The sequence below is a fragment of the Sander lucioperca genome, chromosome 2, assembly GCF_008315115.2.
Source record: "Sander lucioperca isolate FBNREF2018 chromosome 2, SLUC_FBN_1.2, whole genome shotgun sequence".
Taxonomy (NCBI): domain Eukaryota; kingdom Metazoa; phylum Chordata; class Actinopteri; order Perciformes; family Percidae; genus Sander; species Sander lucioperca.
In genome coordinates, this window is record NC_050174.1 from 14396798 (window position 1) to 14414828 (window position 18031).

The window sequence follows — 18031 nt, forward strand, 5'->3', positions numbered from 1 at the left end:
AAAATTCTAGTCAGCTGAGCCTCGGTTTCATACAATAAAAATACATTATGGAAAAATGACACAGAATAGATAAATTCACACACAAGTTTCACAAAGAGACACAATAAAAACTGACAGTGTTCACAATAGGGTTGGGCATCGAGAACCGATTCCTACTTGGAATCGTTTCAAAAATTACGATTCCAGTGGAATGGTTTCTTTATTGGAATCGTTTGGAGGATTTGGTTTCAAATCTGATCATGGGTTCCAAATTTAACATGCGCAAGTTTTGGTTTTTGTAGCGGCCAGGTGCTTGTTGTGTTGCAGCCATGGAGCACAGTAAGCAGCGCTCTAGTGTGGCTTTATTTTATTTTGAAAAAGATGTAAAACTGCAACCCACCACTGAATCAAAATAAAACTTATCTCTTATTTGTGAAATAAGAATATGACCCGTTTCAACTCCACCCCTCAAAGAATCGGAATCGATAAGAACCGGAATCGAAAGGAAGAATCGGAATTGGAATCAGAATTGTTAAAATCCAAACGATGCCCAACCCTAGTTCACAATGATATTGCAAACAGCCCATAGAGGGTTTTCTACATTATTTGGGTAAAAAGCACTTTGAAGACTAATAAATATATCACTGGAGTGAAGGCATTACATGGTGTTGTAGTCATAAAACTAGATTTGAGTGACACCGATCTATAGACAACATGATTGAACAACATGAGGTTCAACTCAGATACATATCAGTGCAGTGACAGACTTCATTGCTCACCACTTTTCTAAATCACAAGTCTTGACTGTGGTTTGTATAAATACTATCACATAATAATGATTTGTCTATGAAAATATCTGATGGCTGCACAAATCACACAACAAAACAAACGTCTAATAGCAGGACAGAGACGCTTTGTAGGCAGAAAGGAGCTTGCAGTCTTATTGGTATGAAAGTAATTTATAAAATGTCCGAACATAATGCCCAAGTGTCATCACGCAGCATTGGTTATTGTATTGCTGACCGTCAAACACAAGTGTAGGACATTCTGGTACCTTATAAAGACAACATGACAGACTTCAGGACGGTGCTGTTAGATTCAAGGACCTCGACTATATGAGAACGGGCTTTACAGAGGACATTATAAAACCTTTTGCTGGCAGAAAGCAGTTACTTATGAAGAAATTAAGAAAAAGTTTGTAAACACTTTTTATATGGCATCAACCTATATTTACTACAAAAACTGAAAAAAATCTATTCACATTATGAAATGAGTTACTCCTGTACTGACTAATAAAGGCACTTCCTCTTTAATCGAAGCGCTTGAGGTGATAAATATTGGCAGTGATATCTGCTGTATTTAGAGGTTACACCTGCCCGACTGAGAAGAGAAAAACCTGACCATTTGGTGGATGATCATAAGTCCCACTAATTCCACCATATACACTAAATGATGCCCCATGGCAGGTGATCGGCTTTTCACAAAATCTTGTAGCAATACGCCGACATACAGTGCGTGTGTTAACAGTCTTCAGCTTACCCAGGCTCAGAGGTCATATTCTGCTGCACACTGCTGGAGGTACCATTCATACAATTTCCCCTGTGGAGTAAAATTGACTGTGTGAGATTCACAAATTTTGACAAATGAAATTTAGTTAGTTAATTTAAACCTGCATTGAAGTTATAATCATTTAGATATTTATGCAATTTTGGGACTGGATATGGTCTGCTTTTTTGCAATAGCCATTCAATATATTTACATTCTGTAGTTTCTCTACATAGTAGTTTTATATCACTAACAAGTCTACCATACTTGCGCTGGATGGGGGAAAAAAAAAATCCAATTTGTTGTGATTTTTTTTTTTTGCAACGATTTTTAAAATTGATTCTTTTCACTAGAATCAATATTTTTATTTATTTATTTTACCAATGATTCACCTAAATATTTTCTGTTTATACGGTACCGCCGACAGCGACTATGTCATAGCCATTTCCAGCAAAACAGACCGAAAGCAGAAAATACGTGTTATGTTCTTCTTTACAAATGAAATAAATGTCAGACTGATTGACTGACATGTGATGTGCATTTTTCTTAGAAAAGAATTAGTTTTTAGAAATGTCTCATGATATATTGTTTCTACAATGTATTATTCAACTTTTGCTTTTGTTGAAGGAAAAGAAAATCGCAAAACTATCAAATCACAATACTTCTAGAATCGCAATAAATGAAAATCGCAACACAAATCGAGCATGTAATCCAGCGTTACCCTTTGTAATTACTTTTTAACTGACATAGAGCTGCAACGACGAATAGTTGTCAACTAATAAATCTAGGGGGTCTGGCTAGTCCACATAACATTCCAGGATGGGAGAAAAACGTGCTCTGGTTTATTGGCATTTCTTTAAACCAATCAGAATCGTCATGGACGGCGCTAAACTCTGCACGGTGCCTCTGCAAAATAGCCTCGGGAAGGAACTTGTTTTGGTGGAACGTGTGTATGTTCAAAAGCTGTTTTAGTCGTGCAAGAGAAACTCAGATTTGACAGATAGTCTAGCTAGCTGTCTGGATAAACCCTGCAGAGATCTGAGGAGCAGTTAACCATAGTCCTCAGAAATCCACCGGAGTTTAAATTCCAACACAAAGAAAGCGGAAGGAAACGGACATAGTCGAAAAGACACGCATCCGGCGGAATTTCCTGCTGCTCCTGTGGAACGTTGAGGATATAGACTACTGCAGCTTTAACTTTTGTACTAGACGTGGCATAATGACACAAAGTGGAATAAACTAACCTTCTTAGTTTTGACGATATCCTGGATATAATCACTGTACTCTGCCATCGTCCTCTTCTCCTTCTTCGTCAGAGTCTTATTCCCTCGGCTGAGAATGAAAAAAAATCACCACAATGTTCACTCAGAATTTCAATAATTACTTAAGGCATGTGTGTGTGTGTGTGCGTGTGTGTGTGTGAGAGAGAGAGTGGTGTGAATCTACCTTAATATAAAACACAAAACCTCCTTGATAAAATAGAAGAAAAACTTTATTTAGACTTTCTCTGAGGGTTAAGGTTATTTATGTTTAGGGTTTCATTTAAATTGCCCTGGTTCCCATATGGACAATGTGTGGTGCATGTGTGTGTGTCTTCAGGGCTGCAATTTACAAGTTATTTAATTCTCAATTAATCACTTTCAATTCATTTTTGGCTCTTCTTTTGGAAGAAATTACTTAAATAATGAATTATCAAAATAGCTGCGGATTCATTTTCTGTTGATCGACTAATTGATAATTCAATTATTTGTTTCAGCTCTGCGTGTGTATGTTTTATTGCATATTCGTAACACTCACCCTGCAAAATACTTTGCTAGGAAAAGCAGGAGGTAGCAAAAAGCTCCAAAAAAGATAACAAACACTACTTGTCCATCTTCTGGTATCCAGTCCCATAAATAAATCACTATTCCCTGCGAGACAAACGTCGAGAGACACTCAGAGAACCAAGTACACTTCAAATTTTGTTTTCAAAATATGGAATGAGATTATATTTTATTGCAATACTATTTGTTATTTCTACAAATATCTGACTGTCAGGACTTACTGTAAAGATGGAGAGGGTCCGAGCCAGTCCTTCACCCAACAGTTCGTCCAGCTGCTCTAGAGAGAAGGTGTTCAAAATGAAACTGAGGATGAAGAGGGCGGGAAGGAAAATACCCAGAGCGCCACACAAGAACGAGTGAAGACGGACGCTTTTGTTGTGAGTCACATCAGCCCTGCATGCACACGGAGGAAATCTGGTTTCAATATCACATTTTCTACAGCAGATAATAATATCAGGTGACTCTTATCTCCACCGTATACACCTGATATGGTTTAATAACTGGGTAAATAAGACTTAGCAATAATTCAAACACAGTAACACATGCTTTATCTTAATCTTTAGTTTTCTATACTGTTTGGTTTTGCCTTCCATTTGCACTATTTAGAATGTATTACTGTATTGTACATATTACTTATCTTTTTTTAATTGTACATATTACTTATCTTTATTTGTATGTATTTCATATCTTTTATATTATACTTGTTGTACGTGTTCTTTAGTGCAACATGGGTCGGAGAGAAACGTATTTTCAATTGCTCTGTATGTCTGACACATATTGCAGAATTGACAATAAAGTTGACTTGACATGCTATGCTGTAGGTTGAGAAGTCAAACCTGTCCTGCTCTAGTCTGTTGCTGATGGTAGAACAAATAAGGTCACAGTCTTTCTCCAGCTGATCCAAAGTCTTCTGAACGGCCTGGTTGATGGTCTTCTCGATGGTCTGACACACCCCATCGATCTGGTTCACACAGCGGCTCGGCTAAACAAGACAAAGGCTCATAAGCGCATCCATTTTTGAATAATTGTACACACATGTACAGTACAGCTGTGTATTTCAAAGAGGGAAGGTCTGGACAACAAATCCTGAGGGTATTTCGACTGACAGCCATGTGCACTTAGTAGGAAGTGAAGCTATGCTTACTCAGCGAAAATAAATTGGAGGTCGGGAGGTGTCCACAAATCTACCATGTGGAGTACACTGTGTGATTGTGGATCACAAGATGGTGCAGCAATAACTCAGGACTGGGGCTGCCTTTGTCAAAGGTGGATCATCAAAGGCCATGGTTTACAACCCTTGCCCCCCCTCCCCTCCATGGATAACTCTCTCAGTTATCATATTGCAAAATGAATCATCCTGTTTCAGCCATCAAGAGCCACCAGGAAACCTGGAGTAGAGAATTTACTCTACTCCTCCATGGATAATCAATGGCTGTTAAACCCCCAAGGATAGCAGAGAGCTTTAAATTTAGACCCAAGATCAGCCTTGATATGTTAAAGGAAACTAAACTAAAGGACTGCGTGATATAGGATTTTAGGATATAGGACAAGTTTGACTTCAATTTTATTCTCAAAAATGTGCCATCAAGGTAACATACAGCAAGCAAACAGCCTTACCCTCTGTGGGTTGGGGATGTATATTGTAGGCATCTCAAAACCACATTTGTTGAGACCTGGACGGCGACACAGCTCCTGGACTATCTGCATCATCACCCTCTGCAGCAATAAACAAATATAAGTGATATGATTAGGATTAACTTGACTTTTTCTTGGCTACAAATGTATTGCAATTGAAAAATGCCACATATTAAGTGAACTTACCTGTCTGTCTGTTTCCTTGCCAGCTTCATCTGCCTTGCTGAGGTAGAACAACAGTTTGTCTCCGCATTTCTCACTCAGCTTCTCCACGATGTTGAGTGTGCGTTTGCAGAGCGCCTGGCCCATCGGGTCGAAGAACACAAATACCAAGTCGGCCTGTTCTCCTGCACAACATAAACAAACAAACATCCATTAGAAAGAAACACAACAGCTTTTAAGTTGAAAGTAACACTTTAAGCTGCAAAGACATACCCAACCAGGTGATGGCGCTGTTGACGTCAAAAGGGTAGACCATGTCCCCGTCCACCAAACCTGGTGTGTCCACAAATGTCACCAGACTGAACTTCTTCTGCTTGGAGGTGGAGATCTCAGCAGACAGATAGTCCATAACACCTGGAATATACAAACGCTGTGTGTGTACAGGTGCATCTTTCAGGATAAATTAATAGTAACAAAGACGGTTTTGAGTCCCCTGCAGGAAGCTGTCACCCCTAATGAGTATATTATTATGTGCTAGTGGAAGCCGCAGTGCGGTCAATGCTTGGGAACCTGAGGGAGGCCAGTGACATTAAAGATCAAGAACGCAGTTAACTTTTTGTGCTTGCAGGTTTGCATTTGGAAGAAATGTGCATTTGTGATTGAATTGCAAAAATGTTCAGGATGACCTGGATAAAGATGTATGTTGGCTGCACACATGCATTAACACATCTGACAGAAAGCATAAATACATTCTGGTTAAATTAAAACAGCGGCCACACCCTCACAGATAAAAATGTCGTCTTCTCTTTTTTTTTTTTTTTTAAACACATGATAACATTTGTTAGGTGTCAGTTTTTCTCACCGTCCCCTCTGCGGAGCGATCTGTTGTCATGGTTACACACAACAGCTCTTCAACTGGCAGCTTTAGCGTGGGGCGTGGGACATAAAGCTAGCCAGTGAAGAACGACTGTGAGGCAACGCGCTGTGAGGTTTCGATACTTCACCACAACCACCACACACGAGTCCCCCTCAAACCCCAACTCTAAGCTCCAGAACAGGATCACTATTTGGAGACTATTGACAAAATAACCCCACCCACCAACACGCACCACCCCATCCTCCCTCTACACACACACACTCACAGAAACACACACACACACACACACACACACACAGGCCTGGGATGACACTGAGGCTGTTTCATAGGAAGAGGCAGGTGTTAACAGCCAGTACAAATCCCATCCTTGTGCTGCAGCGAGCAGGGCCACTACTGCTGAGGCACATTAGCATTTCCTTATGTTTGTCTTACATCAGCATGGTCACAGTATCAATACATCTGCCTCCTATCACACGTCTTAGAAGTGTATTCCTACAATCTCGCAATAACGAGCCATTATTGTCACGCCCAAGGTGACAGGATGACTCTTGCTCTCGTAGGAAAAAGATCATATATATGCAGATATTATCAAGCAGCTTCATGTCAGATCTTCATAAGGCTGCTGGTCTATACTTCCCTTACACATGCATGCATGCATCTTTGCATTACTAAAAAGTCAATTAAGAAATAAGTAAATTAAATAGCCTTGATATAGACATATTCATCCACTCTAGTTGAAGAAAGTCCTCTGAGTCTCCTGAAAGGTGAAAAGGAAACGAGAGCAATACTCGTCGATGGGTGCTAAGTTCCGTGACTGTAACTGAGAAGGCTACACTGGAGATCCTGTGCACGATGAAAAGGGCAAAGCCTGCAATAATGCTGCATCGACCAAGAATAAAAGAGATCTTGTTGGACTAAACAGGTCAAAGCAGACGCAGTGCAAATATATCTAAAGGAAATGAGTAAACAACGGTCAAAAATCTCTGTTGTTGAACAATATCAGAGTCATTTGTGGATTCCCATGCAGCATGTAGTCTAAACTCTTGACAACAGGTTGATAAGATAAAGACAAAAAGACAGATTTACATCCTTTATGTAAGTCTAAAACAATATTAAGAAGTATCTCCAGGCATATCCCAAAGGAGACCAAACTGTATAATCAGCAGCTACACCCACATAAGGATATATGGTGCTTTTCTGATGAGTCATCCTCAGTCGACAGGTAAACAAACGCCTGTTAGTGCATTTCCAGAGGCGGCGTTGAAGTTCAAATAAAAAGCCTGCTTGTATTCCAGCAGCAGATGGTTGGTGTTGCTCGGGGCCTGCAGAGTGGAGCTGCTGCTGCTGCTGCTGCTGCTGCTGCTGCTGCTGCTGCTGCTGGGCTGTGCCGTCTCTAATGTCTGTGACATTTCTCAGCAGCTCCTCCTGACTCCACTGCACTGCTGTCGATGGGGCGTGTGACTCACGAGCCATACCGTGAGCGCTCTGGTCCGCACCCAGTGAACCCTCACTCTCTACACTACACACTCACTGTCAAACGCACGCACATACCCCCCCCCCCCCCCCTTCCAAGAAGGCACACCCAGACTCTTCTGATTCTGCACGACCACCTCAACATCCAGAGGCTTCAGAACACTGCTGTCGCACACAGAGCCAAGACCAATTACCTTACAACAATAGGCCGCTAACTACGTCTCTTTCTTCAATGTGAGAGCAATCACGACTCCCACATCACAAAAACAAATGTATGTAAATGTAATGACAGGAGTGCGGTCTGAATCAAGAAAACTTAATACGTCAAAGAGATGACTCCGCGTTGAGTCATCAAGGTGAAGCACCTAAACTCAAATTACAAAAGACTAACATGTGATAGCCAGAAACATCTAAACAACAACTCATGGTTACATTTCAGCCAGAATTTCAGTCAATGCTATACAGTCATGTGAACAAATTAGGACACCCATGCTAAAGTTGACTAAAAAGAGGAATAAAAAAATCATCTTTTGGAAATTGATCTTAATGCCTTAATTAAAAAAAATGAGGAAAAACCTTTAAGGACACCAATTTTCTTTGTGAATGAATAATGTATCGTAAATAAATAAATGTTCTTCCTTAAAATACAGGGGGCATAAGTAAGTACACCCCTATGTTAAATTCCCATAGAGGCAGGCAGTTATTTCATGGATCCAGGATACTATGCATTCTGATAAAGTTCCCTTGGCCTTTGGAATTAAAATAGCCCCACATCATCACATACCCTTCACTATACCTAGAGACTGGCATGGTTTTATTCCAGTTAGCCTAATAGCTGGTTTGATTTGCATTGAGAGATGATTTTATGGAAAGTACCCCATGCCAATCTCTAGGTATGGTGAAGGGTATGTGATGATGTGGGGCTATTTTAATTCCAAAGGCCAAGGAAACTTTATCAGGATGCATAGTATCCTGGATCCATGAAATAACTGGCCTATTTAACATAGGGGTGTACTTACTTATGCCCCCTGTATTTTAAGGAAGAACATTTATTTATCTATGATACATTATTCATTCACAAAGGAAATTGGTGTCCTTAAAGATTGGATTTTTCCTAATTTTTTTAATTAAGGCATTAAGATCAATTTGCAAAAGATGAATTTTTTTATTCCTCTTTTTAGTCAACTTTAGCATGGGTGTCCTAATTTTTTCACATGACTGTAGATGAAATGTATATTGAAATTGCTTTATCTAAAATAGCAAAACTCATAACTTCTGAACTTGAGCTGAGTCTGTAATGTACACTTAGATTAACTTTAACAGTTCCTAGTAGGAAATATTAATGGGCCACACAGCAGAGCGCTATCTTAAACCTCAAAGGAACCAATCTCTGGCTGCAGCTTATGATTACATTCATCTCCTGCTCATTATTCCTTATGCTGCTTCTTCCTGCTGTTCTAGCAAATTTGAACACTTTATCCTCTCTTTGATGTTTTCCATCATGATGCCAGCAGAGAAAAAAAATCAATAAAAAAAAACACACAATCATATGCATTTTCTGCATTGCACACACTACAAAAGGGATGACATTAATTAAAATGTTTTCAGCATTACGGACAAGTTAATGAGCATGTGTTGTGCACCAAGACTGCAATGCTGATCTTGTCATCGTACAAAAGGAGGACATACTTCATGTTTGTTTCAGTATCAAAAGCAGGGAGATGCAATCCCACTAGATTTAAGTGATTATCCTCACATGGATTACATTAAACATGTACTTAACTGTTCTATTGTGTGAGATATTTAGTAATGTTTGTTATGTGATGCATCTTATTAGAAACAGAGCAAAATGTATACATTCTGGTTAATTTAGGAACATAAAAATGGATTTAGGTCACTACATTATCAGAAGAACCATGGCAAATACTTTTAACAGTGTACTTTTCAGAAACCCATTATTAGTTACAGATGCTAGTATAAGAAGAAAAGGCTTACCTTTGAACTCAAGGAGTGGTCGAAAGTGAGGGTACAGATGTAGCGTTGCATTCCCCTGTGAGTTAAAAAGACAGTGTGAGAAATAACCTGATGAGACAAATATTGATCTGCAGTCTGAGCTCCCACCCCACTACAACAGAGTCCTCTCTCTTCTTGGTATTTCACACTCAGTCTTCCACTGCTGCAGTTCAGTGCGCTCACTTTAGGCTTTTCCTGTATAGATAATCCTACCACTCTGCAGTCCTGCACTGCAAATACATTATTCATCTTCATCACCTTCACCACAGCAAGATATGAACAGAGAGGCAAAAGAAAAGAAAAGACGGAGAGACAGGTGTCTCCAAAGCCTGTTTATATGCTACAAAGAGGCATCCTCTCTCTCTTGTGTGTGTGTGTGTGTGTGTGTGTGTGTGTAATCAACAAAGCCCCTCATTGGAGCAGCATACAGAATTAGAAATCACCACTGACTGAGGGAGTGCCTCCCTGTGCAAGCTGACATCCAAAGCATCGCCTCATCAACCTTTATGACGGGCTGCAGCTTCGGTTTCCATTACTGAAGTTAGAAATTCATAAAAATCCCTCAGCCACAAAACTGAGAAGTACCATCTGAATATGAAATACTGTTAATTAACAAACAGTGATACGACCTGGAAATAAATTATAAAAGCATTCAAATGAAGCATGCAGCACAAAGCTGGTTGTATTTATAATGGCTCTCTTTTCAAGCATTAGCTGGTACTTTTGTTAGAGGGCTTTTCATTAGATCTTATGCACAATAAGTTCTTCTGTATGGGTGCTGGTAATGTTGCCCGTCTTCATGTCGTTCTTACCGTCAATGATTCTCTTTTGCGACCACTTGTGATGAATGTAAACCCCTGCGTTTCAATGGCGACGCCTGCTTTCTGTATGTGCTCCTCAGCATACCTTAAATGACAGCAAGAGTCATCAAATGCATCAAAAACGATTTTATCTTTGATGCTGCACAAGTGCACAAGATCTAAAGCAGTGACGCCTTATTCCTACATTGGCAGGGATGCAACTACCTTAACAATTATAATTTCACAACTAATCATTAATAGTTACTAAACTGCCAATACTATTAAATGTCAGAAAATAGTGAGAAATGTGGCAGGGTTGGCTCAGTTGGTAGAGCAGGCGCACATATACATAGAGGTTTATGCATCGACGCAAAGGTCCATGGTTCGAGTCCGACCTGTGACGATTTCCTGCATGTCTTCCCCCTCTCACTCCCCTTTCTCACCTAGCTGTCCTGTCCATTAAAGGCGGAAAAGCCCCAAAAAATTATCTTAAAAAAAAAAAAAATAGTGAGAAATGTCCATTATTGTTCCTCAGTACACAAAGTGCCATGCAAATATTACAGATGTTAATCATAAAAACTGAAAAGTAGTGCTTCTTGTCAGGAAGAGTCCCAATTGTTTCCCTAACCAACAAGTGCTGCCATACAAAAAAAATACTGATTCAACCAATTTAACAGCAGCTCTGGAAATAAAATACTAGTATGTCAATGAGTACTAATTTGTCTAATATTTCCATTTCTATTGACTATTTAAGGTCCCGTGGCATGAAAATTTCACTTTATGAGGTATTTTAACATTAATATGAGTTCCCCCAGCCTGCCTATGATCCCCCAGTGGCTAAAAATAGTGATAGGTGTAAACCGAGCCCTGGGTATCCTGCTCTGCCTTTGAGAAAATGAAAGCTCAGATGGGCCGATCTGGAATCTCCTCCTTATGAGGTCATAAGGAGAAAGGTTACCTCCCCTTTCTCTGCTTTGCCCGCCCAGAGAATTTGGCCCTCCCATGAGAGAGAGACATCATGGCTTTCAAACGAGCAAAGTGGCAGTTGGTCAAGGCCACACCCTGACCCTCCACCTTGCCAACTAAAAAAGCTATTTTGAAGATGTCCCCTTGAGCTCTAAGAACTTGTGATGGACATTTTTCAATATTCTCTGACAATTTATAGACCAAACGATTAAATGAGAAAATAATCAGAAGATTAATTTACAAAGATAATAAAGATAATAGTGCACCCCTAACTACTGCATACCATAGATATTTTGCTAATGTGGTGTTAATAACGGGGTAGTGGTCCCTATCACAATATTTCTTAGGTTGTATTAGACTATTGAGGCAAATGTTGAATATCAATATCACAATATATAAGGTTATAGTCACTGAGTCATGTGAGAAGATGATATTTCTGTGTCATTCGTTTCCAAACTCTTTATTTACACATGGAGCAGAACATGTGAAGCCGAATGGTACTGTAGATCCCATCAACTATAATATGTGTTACCAGTTAATGAAGGAGCTTTTCCCTGCAGAGTGGTTCCCCATTATCATCACAATGATCTTCTTTCTGGGAGGCAGGAGACGGACTCCGAGGCTGCTGGCAATCTTCACCAGGCCTGAAAACACACACACACACACACACACAGTAAGCAGGGGATGCAGCAATTACAGTGGCATCATCACAATGCAATGTGTGTAAATGTTTGAGTGTTAATAGAGTGGTCCTGAAATAGCAAGCATTGCTCTCAGCGATAACCTTGTGATAAAAATGTATTTAATACATTTCAAATCATTTCCAAAGAGGTTTCCTTGAAAGAAAGATGTAATATTTACAGGGAAAACGAATTCCAATGAATTGCTCATATAACCCTAAAAGTTTTCAAGTCAGGACAGGGAATGTTATGTGTAAAAATGTCAGATTTGTCTACAGGTAAGCATAAAATGTAATATATAGCTATATATGAGAAATACAATTTCTAGTAATGAATACAAGTACTTACATGGGTATAAAATGAGTGTTTCCTACAAACTAATCAGGGCTAAAACGTTTAATCGATTAGTCAAACGACAGACAATTTTAATGATGTATTACTTTAAATAATTCTTTAAGCAAAAAAAGTGAAAAAATATCAAATATTCTCTGGTTCCAGCCTGCCTCAAATATGGCAATTCATTGTTAGCTACTTCTCATCAGAGAGGCCCGTTCCTGTTTCTGCCTCCTCTGTTATACCAGAGTTAACTATTGGGTACTAAATAACTCAGACAGGACCTATGGACAGGACACATACTGTAGTGAGATACCTCATTGACGTGCTATAAGACCAAAGTCTGAGGACAGGACATTGTTGAGGACAACAAAGTTCTCCAAATATTTACCAGGACCATAAAACCAAGCGCACCCCAGGGCCTGGGCTGGACAGCTTATTATACAGTACGTGGGGCTTTGTTTAAGCCCACTACCTCGTGTTTAAATTGATGAAACCTGACAGTTTATTGGCTGTAGACAGTCATTAAATAGGCGCTGCCCTTCGGAGCTGCAGAGGAGCCACACCAGTGTTCAATGTCATGTTTGACACTGACAGACAGCTGCTTCACACCAACACCTACTATACACACCAACCGAGCAGCGTTTAAACTTCAAATTTCAGGCCCACTAACCGCTAACTAAAGTTACATAACATCACAACTATGCGTGCTTGCTCTGCATACTGTCCTAACTTCGCTAAAACGTTGACTCATATTAATCCACGTTATTGATTATTTACCGTTTTCGCTGTCGACATATAAACTGTGGCATTCTTTCAGTATCCTCTCACTCGGTGTGGTGATCGCAGACCCCAGAGGGTTTGCCACAGATCGGGGCTTTCTGCCCGACATTATGAACACAGCCACCCGCCGCCTCTCTGTTGTTTTCTAAACCACCAGGGGAAGAGTGTTAGTGTTGCACAAGGACTGTCCTGTGCGGATAAAGCGCCCTCCTGCGGTCAACCACTGACAGGACATCGAGGACAGACCAGACAGGTCTTGAAATACATCCATGGGACAGATTCACTGAGCAGGCAACTGTTTTTTAAGGAATTGAACTTAACCCTTGGACCTGCCTCGAAAATTGCTGACTGGATTACCAATAAGGCAAAGCAAGCACATGTCCAGCCCCCGGCCCTCAGGGGCCCAACAAGTTGTGAGGTATCGCGTAGGCTACCAAAAAATGGTGTAGCCTACGTGTGGTGTAGTAGACTAGTGTATTTTGTGCACTAGGCCTACTATTGTAGCACAGTACTCATTTCTTGTCTTTTTTTACTTGTCTTGATCATGGAGAAGGCTAAAAGTGGAGTAAACATTTCCCTCTGGAATGTAGAGGGTTAGAAGTATAAAGTAGCAAAGTATGGAAATACCCAAGTAAAGTAGGCTACAAGTACATCAGAACTGTAGCCTACTTAAGCGCAGTATTTTAGTAAATGTACTTAGTTACTTTCCATCACTGCTTTTACACCATGTTGGACACAGAAAACCAGGATTCTACTTGCTTATCAATATCAACTCTGTGTGCATAATTATTTTCATAATTTCATGCTATTGTAACCTCAGCTGCCTAGACTGGGTAAACCCTTCTTATATACAGTCTATGGTAAACCCTGACGAACTTCCGGCAAATTTGAGATTTGCTCTGCAAGTCAGTCTGGCGAAGAGCCCATTCAAACCTAATACATCCATGATTCAAACCTAATACATCCATGATTCAAACCAATACATCCATGATTCAAACCTAATACATCCATGATTCAAACCAATACATCCATGATTCAAACCAATACATCCATGATTCAAACCCATTTCCAATGTCCCCAAAATCGAGGCACCAATCACAACCGCTGAGGCGGGTTTTACACCAATCACAACCGTTGAGGCGGGCTTTACGCGACGACGATAGCGCTGCGACGGCGAGCGGCTTTTTGTTTACATTCAACGTGACGGCTACCGAAGCGCAGCGTCACCCGGATCGTTGGTCTGATTGGTTGAAGGACTATCCAATGCGCCCTCGAGGCATTTGAGCGGCGTTCGTTGGTGACGCCCCTTTGGAAATGAACTGTCAATGAACCTTCCCCAGACCCACTCTCAGTTACAACTGAGAAGGGTCTGGTGTCAACCAGGCTATCAGCTGCCCACTTTTAACATCAAAGCTTTATTAAGATAATTTTTGGTCAGGAACAAATGAAGGAGTAAGGGTTAGATTAAAGAGAAAGTCCACCCAACACCAAAACTAATATTGTTCTTGACACATGATTTTGGAAAGTTGTTGTTTATTTGTGGTGTGAACATACAAGTGCCCAGCCCACATGGACTTACATAAAATAACGTTACAGAAGTGAAACAACATTATAAAATATATAACAATTACTTTGCAAACAGAAACATGTCTCCTTGCTCCCTTTCTAAAACTTATCAAAAGTCTTTTATAATCAAGAAGACATGCAGAGATGAAGAACATTTAACTAAAAAACATAGCCCTTAAATTATCATATAATGGCCAATAACACATATAACACTTTGTCTTCAGTCTCACCTACATCACAGGCTAAATAAAAAAGCCTATTCTCTTTTGAGGAGATTAAAACTACCTGTTGCTGTGGATAATGGTAGTGTACCTGAATGTAACTGTGCACACAGAGAGGCTCTACTACAGTTGTTTTTTGAGACAATGTCTTAGTAGGGTAGGTAAAAGTCAATGTATGTATTACTGAGTCTGGTAAGTCAAACATTTTTTGTTTTCTATTAGACCCAAATTAGGTTTTATTTGGGAAAAAAAGGCTTCCAGCTGCACTGAAAAAAACACACTTTTTTTTCTCTCTCTCTATTACTTATTTCTTGTCAAACCAACATATTTTATTCACATTAGACTGTCTATTAAAATTGTGTTAATTTAACATATTATTTTTCCATTACAGTAATATGAATTTATTGTGTAATGGTAAGTAATTTCATCATGTTCAGGAGACCTGATTTTAGACTGTAACTGCAACTTGATATCTTAAAGCTAGTATTATGTAAAGGTATTATGTAACTTTAAGGCAATTTCATCATGTCCCTGATACCCGAGTAGGGTCTCTAAATCTTACATAATTTGTTAAAGTTAACCCTATCCAAATGTATTGTAGCCATTGGTTCCTTTTTGTGTGTGTAGGTAAACACAGTTGTATGTTGAAATGATTTGCATTGACAAATAAGACAGAGTCAGAGTTCTGTACTCAAAATTGTCTATATTGAGTATTAAAACTTACGTACCAATTTTACCCAAAACGAATGACTCCGTGCAGTTGCCATAAACAGATTTCACAGCAGGATCAAAAATCTTAACCTCTACATCAACAGCAGTGGATTCAACCACACAACTATGCAAACCACAAGGTTTTCAAATCATTGTAAATTCTGCATACAGTGCAGTGGTTTTAAATATAAAGTAACCTCGCACTAACCATCTTCACAGTGTAACAATAGGAGCATATACTGTACATACTGTACTTCGAAACATATCTTCATAATGGACTTTGAACAGCAAATACATTTATAATACTTCAAACATATCTTCAGTGGACATGGCAAAGACAATAGTACTCTTTTCACATTAGATTTAAAAGTGCAAATACAAAATACTGTGAACTGTTATCACAAACAGTGCTCTCCCGAGAGCAAATAAAAAAAGAATAATACCAAATAATAGTCTAAATCAAACATGGCACAAAGTGAATAAGGCAAAATAAGAGCTAGTGCTTTGTTACTAAGTTTACTCCTATAAGCTTAAAGGGTAACTTCAGTTTTTTTTTCAACCTGTACCTTATTTTCCTATGTTTATGTGTGAATCTTTGAAAATTGGTCCAGCATTGAGCAAGATCGCTGTGAACCGGGCTGCAATGTTATATAGGGCAACTGTGCATGGTCAGTTAGTGTCCACTAAAAGTTCGGTTTTTGCCACTGACAGACTCAGATTATTATTCTAAGTGTCTGACAACAGTATGGAAAGGATCCCTACAGAGATAGACCTTGTTGTTAAAGAGTAAGATCCTAAACAGTACTTTTAGTCTGGTGGGTTTGGTGATGGTGATTTCGGGGCTGTTTCATGTTAAACAAAAAGGATTTTACTCTTTAACAAAAAGGTCTATCTCTGTAATGTTGTACGACAATTAGAACATTAATCTGAGACTGTCAGCGGCAAAAACAGCACTTGGACATAAATTGAAGGTGCGCAATTGTCCTATAATTTACATTGAAGCTTGTTTGGCAGCTGCCCACTGCAGCGATCTCGCTTTATACTGGACCAATGTCGAAGATTGTTGTTCCCATCAGTAACAAGAACATAGGAAAATAGAGTCCAGGTTGAAAAACCCGAAGTTACCCTTTAAATTGTGCACTCTGTTTTCAAAGTAGTTTTACAAATGACGAAAAACATTAACCCTGTGTAAAAAAAAAAAATCCTGAGCAATAAACACAAAGAGAAAAATGTTTTCGAAAACTCTTAAAATTGTTTTCATTATGGCTTCACAAGGGAAAAAGCGGTCCATCTGGTATAGCAGTACCAAAGATGCCTGTTGGTTTATCGCTGACAGCTCAGTCTTTACTAAAAGAGTCTGTTTTCTACAGAGCAAACTTTTGCTTTGTTTGAAAATGGTTATTTCCATGCAGTTCCATGCAAATCCTGTCCAGTTAATTCAAACAAACAAAACTAGTCCAAACGGTACAGCCATACCAACGATGCCTTTAGGGACAACTACGCCGTTTGGCTGACGCCACAGTCTCTCTGACCCTTTCACTGGAAGAGCCTGTTTTTTAGAGCGAGTGCTTTATTGGAAAGTTTCCCTCCATCAAGTTCCATGAAAATCTTTTATTAAGGTATTAAGGTATAACGAAGGCCAGCAGGGTAGTTGAAGTTCAGGGCATACAGTGCATTAGTCCAAAAAGAATAGCAACAGCTAATGCTACATTATCAAGATCTTGCAACATCTTGATGCCTTCAAGGACAATTCCGATGTCCTCTGGTTCATCACTTGAAGCATGTTCTTTAAGAACATAAATCCCAACAGTGGTGTCTTCAACTGCCTCGTTGATGGCGTCTTCATCCATGCCCAGTTAAAAAAAAAAAAAAGGCCAGTAAATAAGACCAATCGAGAAACAAATAAATTAATAATAAATCACAGAGACAAAAAAATGTTGACAGAACAATAGTTGAGTGTGGGAAAATATATAGTGCTGTAACTACGATTAATTTAACTAATTAAACTTGTGATGTTTTCTTGTTTAAATAATCTCACGAATTTTAAATAATGACTTTGAAAACATTGATGCATCACTGTGCATCACACACACACACACACACACACACACACACACACACACACACACACAAGCGGACGTGCATCACACACACAAGCGGACGTGCATCACACACACAAGCGGACATGCATCACACACACACACACACACACACACACACACACACACACACATACAATCACAGTGTTCCTGGAGCTCCTACAGTTACTGTTACATTTTTAACTGTGGAGCAGCTCCATGATCTGTCTGAGGATGACATCATCACCACACACTGCCTGCTGCTCACACGATACACAAGAGTGGGTATATAGAATTTGTGTAATTCTACTTTGGGGTGGATTTTTACTTTCAGGCTAAAATTGCCAGACTGTTGCATGAGCAAATTCTCAAAGGCTCCTGCAGGA

At 39.5% G+C, this 18031-nt stretch overlaps 1 protein-coding gene across 2 annotated transcripts; it reads right to left on the bottom strand.

The window, feature by feature from the left end:
• Positions 1 to 539: 539 nt before the first annotated feature.
• si:dkey-98f17.5 (uncharacterized protein LOC569123 homolog) lies at positions 540 to 13253 on the bottom strand. Of its 2 annotated transcripts, XR_004895448.1 has the most exons (13): positions 13067 to 13178; positions 11806 to 11917; positions 10320 to 10413; positions 9490 to 9544; positions 5418 to 5558; positions 5169 to 5329; positions 4965 to 5063; positions 4184 to 4329; positions 3569 to 3740; positions 3322 to 3434; positions 2769 to 2856; positions 1065 to 1578; positions 540 to 1026 (listed from the first exon to the last, which is right to left on the bottom strand). XR_004895448.1 is itself a non-coding variant. In XM_031309119.2 (12 exons), exons 1-12 carry the CDS (start codon positions 13176 to 13178, stop codon positions 1525 to 1527), a joined length of 1347 nt encoding a protein of 448 aa, XP_031164979.1. In that variant the 5' UTR covers positions 13179 to 13253; the 3' UTR covers positions 540 to 1524. The 2 variants fall into 2 exon arrangements, 1 of the variants encoding a protein (XP_031164979.1); XM_031309119.2 differs by having other exon boundaries at positions 540 to 1578; positions 13067 to 13253.
• Positions 13254 to 18031: the final 4778 nt, after the last annotated feature.

Bases quoted from the DNA above. Each gene is read 5' to 3' on its own strand.
- si:dkey-98f17.5 (XM_031309119.2), bottom strand. From the start codon at position 13,178: ATGTCGGGCAGAAAGCCCCGATCTGTGGCAAACCCTCTGGGGTCTGCG. The intron at 11,918-13,066 runs GTAAATAATCAA...GTGTGTTTTCAG, and splicing joins ATATGTCGACAGCGAAAACG to GCCTGGTGAAGATTGCCAGC. The intron at 3,435-3,568 runs GTAAGTCCTGAC...TTTGTCTCGCAG, and splicing joins GGACCCTCTCCATCTTTACA to GGAATAGTGATTTATTTATG.